Raw genomic sequence first — 6,176 nt, forward strand, 5'->3', positions numbered from 1 at the left:
TGCGTGTGTGCGTGTGTGCGTGTGTGCGTGTGTGCGTGTGTGTGTGCGTGTGTCCGTCCTCCAGTCTGTCCATGAGGGCTAAGCTCCTGGACGTGGACAGCAACGAGAACGGTGGCGACTCCCGCAGTGACTTCGAGGAGTACCACCCCTGCACGCACACGTCCCCCCCTCTGCCTCCTCTTCCTCCCCAGAACGGTAAGACCGCCGGGACGCAAAGGGGACGGGCGCAAAGCGTGTCGAGACCGCCGGGTTGAATCGTTATGCTCATGTTTTCATATTTAGTAAAAGTTAGTTCATAGTTAAGCTTTGGGTGGTTTGGTGCATTTCAACGTCTCCCTCATCTCCTCTTTATAAAGTTAGCGAATGAAAACATTTCACCTTTGGCGTGCAGATGAAGTGGGAGCGGTGTGAGGCGGTGTGACTAAACGCTGCTCCGTCCCTGCCCGTGGGGTCTCTCTCTGCAGGCGCCGCGCTGAAGGAAGGCCTGCGGCTGCCGCTGCCTCAGGGTGACTCCCTCCGGGTGCCCGACCCCCCGTCCACGGAGGAGGGCAGGGGGCCGTCCCCGGCCGGCTCCCCCAGACCGGAGCGGGGCCCGCTGGGCGGTCTGTTCCAGAGCACCCACCAGGCGCTGCTGGGCGGAGGCACCCTGCTGGCCTCCGTCGCCCTGGGGCGCCGCCTGGACGTCCTCCCCAGGGTGCCTCCGCGGACTAACCCCCCCACCAGCCCCTCGTCGGACCCACACCACCCGCTCCACCACCTGCACCACAACCTGCAGCGGGCGGCCTCGGAGCCCGAGCCGTCGGCCCCGCCCCCTCTGCCGTCGCCCCCGGACGCGGCGGTGGTGGACGACCTCATCACCTTCTCCTCCTCCTCCTCCCTGCCCCTCCCCCGGGCGCTGTTGGACTCTGTAGCCCCGCCTCCTCCGACCACGCCGCCGCCGCCGCCTCAGCCGATGGCGCTGACGCCGCCGCCGCCCAACCCGCGGGAGAGGAGCGGGCCCAGGGCCTCTCTCCTGCCGCCGCCGCACAGCCCCCTGGCCCCTCGGACCCCCCCACCGCCGCTGCCGGGCGGGGCCAGTCCCGGGGAGCCCGCGCCGGGGGCCGGGGCCCCGTGGGGGGCCAACGGAGAGGGCGGCAGTGAGGGGCCCTCCCCCTGGGAGCACCAGCACCCCCGTCCCCTGCCCCACCCCCACCCAGCTGCGGACCGGAGGAGGAGGGCCTCGGGCCAGGGGCTGCACCCCTCCCAGCTCGGTGAGTCTACCGGAGGTCCCTCCTGCGCCTGTCCCCGAAACGTAGCTTTGTGTTATTATTTTTGATAATCACTAAAAGTTGATATCATTTCGTTTTTTGTTGACACATTACGTTTGATAAAGTTTTTAGTTTCAAAGCATCAAACCTACGTTTTAAGTTTGATGTTGACATATTTTTTTTAATTGTCTCAACACAACTGTTTATGTTGACACATTTTCTATATGCCGGTATTCATCATGCAATTCCTTCCTCAGTTTTGGTTGAGGCGTTCGCCCAATCGGTTTGTTCTACTTAATCGAAAGACAAAAAACGCAAAGTGTCAGAAGCGTGTCGACTGAACTCGGCGTGTGTTTTTCATCTCGTAACACCGTCGAGACTTCAGTGCTTATTTAAACTTCAAAGCCTTTCTCTCAGCTCCTTGCTCAACACAGGGCCGACACTCCTACCGTACTACCTGTCTGATGCTCCTCAGATAGATATCGCAGATGAGTTGGTTATGGTTTAAATCACTCGCGCTACTTTACTCACGCTACTATGAGTTCTGAATAACCACACAAAGTCTTGGCACCTGTTTGTCACAAACTTGTGTTCGTCCCTATACACATATATCGAAGAAGGCCAGTCAATTTATAAATATTCCACGCCCAGCTTCATTAAAAGCACATTTAGATAAAGGTCAATTTCAACCTCACTATAAATTATTTTAAGGAAAATGCAAAAGGTAGCAATGGTTAGTGACTTGTTACTATTTTCTTTTGTAACGTAATCGGTGCACTAGTTGAAGGGAAACCTGCTTTTATAATCCACCAACGCTATTGCATTTCAGACAAAACAATCAAGGCTTACTTCACTGTCCGTAATTGCAGCAGAATAGGTTTCTGTGTTTTGCATGTTTTCCTTTCGGCATTTTATTTAAAGAGCAAGTGGATTTAAGAGCCGCCCCCGGGTTACATTTCACACTCTATATCGGGTGCGTTTGATTCACAAAGCCCTGGATTCTCCACAGAGAGGTGCTTATGGACAGTATTGGCCCCAGGTGCCAGCGCAGATGCACCTGGCTCTCCTCCAGCGCTAAGCAGCCATGTCTTACTCCATGACGCAGCTGGCTCTCAAGCTAGTGATATAGCTGTACAAGCTATAGTCATGTAGCAGATCTTAAGTTGGTTACATAGAAATGGGAGCTAGTCATTGTAGCCAATATAAACTAGTGATATGTCCATACAAGCTCGTCATGTAGCCAATATAAACTACTAAAATAGCTGTACAAGCTAGTCATGTAGCCAATGTAAACTACTAAAATAGCTGTACAAGCTAGTCATGTAGCCAATCTTAAATTGGTTCTTTAGAAATGTGAGCTAGACATGTAGCAAAAATAAACTAGTGATATACTGTAGATATAATTAGTCCCGAGCCAATAGAAGCTAGTTATATTGATATAACTAGTCGCAAAGCCAATAGACACAAGTAATATTGAAATACGATGAGGGCTTGTGGGCAAATATAGAAACAGTGTAGCAAAAAAAATAAATGAAAGTTTTTTTGAATTGTTTTTGTTTGTGCATCTGTGAATAGCAACATAATTCAGTGGAATTTATTTGGGTTATTTGGTTATTCAAATTTTTTTTTTTTCTGGTTGATTCTCCTTTTGACACTTTGACACTCTTGGAACGCTTCAAACCATGAACCAGATTTGGCTAATTTGTTTGGCCTCTGTCACACTCGTTATTGTCTTCGGTTAACGCCGTCATTGTTGCAATATTCAACGCACTTTCTCTTCCAACACTTTGTGACAACTTGGTGCGGCGCCCCGCGGTTCCTCCTCAAATACAGTTGTTCGAGGAGCCTCTTTTCCTAATCTGTCAGCGTTCATTCGCGACCAACCGCTGTTTTTGTTTTGCTTCGCGACAAGCGCCGTCCTTTATAGTTACACCCAATTACATCTTGTCGTCTCGTCGAGGGACAGCTCTCAGCTTTGCTAATGTTATGCATTTGTGGCCACGCTACCTCCTTCTTTTTTCCCGCCTTGTTGCAATAAGCATAAGCCTGTTTATCTCCGACAGTTAGGCAGCTCTTTTAAGCTAGCCGTCTTTGTTGTGATGGTAATGACTCGAGTTTATTTTGACATCCCACCGAGAGCGAGGGAGGTCTGTCGTTGAGTGCCTCACGAGGCTAGCCCGCACGGACACAAGCACATACACACATACACATATGCACACAGGCAGCCGCACACACACATTCATAAAGAAACGCAAACACAGTGATGTACACACACACACACACACACACACACACACACACACACACACACACACACACACACACACACACACACACACACACACACACACACACACACACACACACACACACACACACACACACACACACACACACACACACATGCTGTGGTCAAATAACTGACACTACGACACTGACCCATCCACTTGCCAGAAATCTATCCCAGGTTTTTAATTGCTGCAAAACAATTTTTTTCTGTAATGGCACTTTTCTGTATTGGCTGATTCGGAAATGATAGTTCTACTTTTATTATAGTAGATTAATTATAGAATAATTATAAAGAAAACATATTGTGAATGTTATTTCATTATACACTGTTTGTGTTACACAACCGCCTGGATATCATTGGGATGCCGTAAAGGTAACATTCCTCTGTCTGAAAGAATGGTAATAAATTAGAAATAGTGTCCCGTTTTAAAGGTGCAGTATTTAGAATTGAGTAACAAACAGACTTGGCAGAGATGGATTTTAATATCCATGAGTTTGCTTTAATCTGTTAATCAAATACGAATCGTGTTTTTCATAGCTTAGAATGAGCTCCTAATATCTTCATATGGGGCGGGTCTTCTTCTGCGGGGACCTGCCATTTTGCATCTCAATGTTTCTACAGTAGCCCAGATTGGACAAATGGCTATAGAGAAGATGCATTTTACATTATTGACCATAATCACTGTCTTACTTGTAAGCTGCAACCTATACTTTTTCATGCTAAATAACTAATCTACCAAGGAACCTCCTCACTTGATGGATCATTGTTGCTGTGGTAGAGGATGGGAGGCAGTGGCTCCGGAGGTGGTGCAGGTTGTCTGGCTACCTCAGCTTCCCCACCGCTAGACGCCAATGAATCCTAAACTGTGCACTTCTAAATGTTGATGTTTTTCATGATTAAATGGAGATTTCATAAAGGGGGATGTCATGTTTAAATGGTGATGTATGAAAATGTCATATTTAATAAAAAGAAAATCATATTTAATTGAGATGTAATTTAGGTTTATGAAGAAGGGTAATGTTTAGAGGACAGTCATATTTTAAATGTTTTATGTTTAGATTATATTTTTTATGGATAAAGATTTTTTATTAATGTTTATTTAGTGATGTTTGACTTCTAATGTTTACATGATAATGTAGAAATGGTAGACTTTTTGTTTGAATGATAAAGTAGACTAATGCTAATGTTGACATGATGATATTTGACCTCTAATGTTTGAACGCTATTGTTCGAACTCTGATGTTTGAGCTCTAATGTTTGACCTCTAATGTTTGACCTCTAATTTTGGAACTCTAATGTTTGACCTCCAATGTTTGACCTCTAATGTTTGACCTCTGATGTTTAGCCTCTGATGTTTGACCTCTGATGCTCCCGTATCCCCAGTGCTGGACCTGCCTATGTGCCAGGACTCCCGGGACATGGAGGACAAGCCGACGGCCACGCCCTCCCTGCTCCCCAACCCCCGCCTCTGGAGCCCCAAGACCCGCCGCCTGGAGGTCAACGTCATCCCCCGGCCCCGCCCCTCGCCCATGCGGCCGCGCATCGACCCCTGGAGCTTCGTCTCGGCCGGCGGGGCCGGAGGGGCCCCCGGGGGGGGTCACGCCCCCGCCCGGCGCTCGGAGAGCCAGCCGCTGGGCTACCACCATCCCTCGTCCACCAACCCCTTCGCCGGCTGCCACCCCTTCCCCTCCCCGGACTGCGACCCCTTCGCCCTGCGGGGGGCCCCCGACCCCCAAGACATCGAAGGCCCCAACGGCGGCTTCGGCGGCTCCGCCTTCGACCCCTTCTCGCCGCCCTTCCCCACCACCTCGCGCTCGGCACCGTGCTCCGCCAACGGCTCGCCCACGCTGCCCACCGCCCGCCTGGCCGCCCCGTTCCACGCCACCGCCGACTCGGCCGCGCTCATCGACCTGGGCGGCTGGGCGGCGTACGGCGGCCGGCCCCTGGACGGGGCCCGGGAGAGGGCGCGGCCGCGTCGGACCATGGGGCTCAAACCCTTCAAGTCCCCCTCCCAGCTCAGGGACGACCGCTTCTAGAGGCGGAGCCCGACCGGAACTGACAGGAACGGCCCCTGGCGCTCGCTCGCAGGGAATCTGAAGACAAACTGACGTTTCTTTGGTCGTCGTCTTCGTTGCCCGGTAAGGGAGGAGTTCCAAGGCTCAGCATTGGTTTGTTCAGCCCCTGGAAAATCCTACTCTCCTCAGGCTCGTACACTGAGAGAGAGAGAGAGAGAGAGAGAGAGAGAGAGAGAGAGAGAGAGAGAGAGAGAGAGAGAGAGAGAGAGAGAGAGAGAGAGAGAGAGAGAGAGAGAGAGAGAGAGAGAGAGAGAGAGAGAGAGAGAGAGAGAGAGAGAGAGAGAGAGAGAGAGAGAGAGAGAGAGAGAGAGAGAGAGACCCCCCTGTTTTTCTGCAGGCATTGGTCATTGCTTTGACAACCAGCAACTCTGGGAACCAAGTTCCAGAGTTGCTGTTTCAATTTCTCTATATGTCTCTCTCTCCATCACCCTCGATCTCTCCTATTATAAGCCTTTTCAAACTCTACCCTTTGAGGTGCTTTGATGGTAAACAGTCCGAACACCCACACACAGACACACACGTGCACTCGCTTGACTGGGTTTGGCACCAGAAGACTCTGATTTC

At 50.6% G+C, this 6,176-nt stretch overlaps 1 protein-coding gene across 1 annotated transcript in view; it reads left to right on the plus strand.

Annotated features, from left to right (window-relative positions):
* The window catches only part of LOC130370472 (mitogen-activated protein kinase kinase kinase 11), a 36,974-nt gene extending 31,152 nt beyond the window's left edge, over positions 1-5,822 (plus strand). The window contains exons 8-10 of the mRNA XM_056576222.1: positions 65-195; positions 465-1,250; positions 4,921-5,822. Of these exons, the coding sequence (XP_056432197.1) occupies positions 65-195; positions 465-1,250; positions 4,921-5,573 (1,570 nt within the window). The 3' untranslated portion in view covers positions 5,574-5,822. The remainder of the gene's footprint in view (positions 1-64; positions 196-464; positions 1,251-4,920) is intronic.
* Positions 5,823-6,176: the final 354 nt, after the last annotated feature.

The sequence above is a fragment of the Gadus chalcogrammus genome, chromosome 17, assembly GCF_026213295.1.
Source record: "Gadus chalcogrammus isolate NIFS_2021 chromosome 17, NIFS_Gcha_1.0, whole genome shotgun sequence".
Classification (NCBI taxonomy): domain Eukaryota; kingdom Metazoa; phylum Chordata; class Actinopteri; order Gadiformes; family Gadidae; genus Gadus; species Gadus chalcogrammus.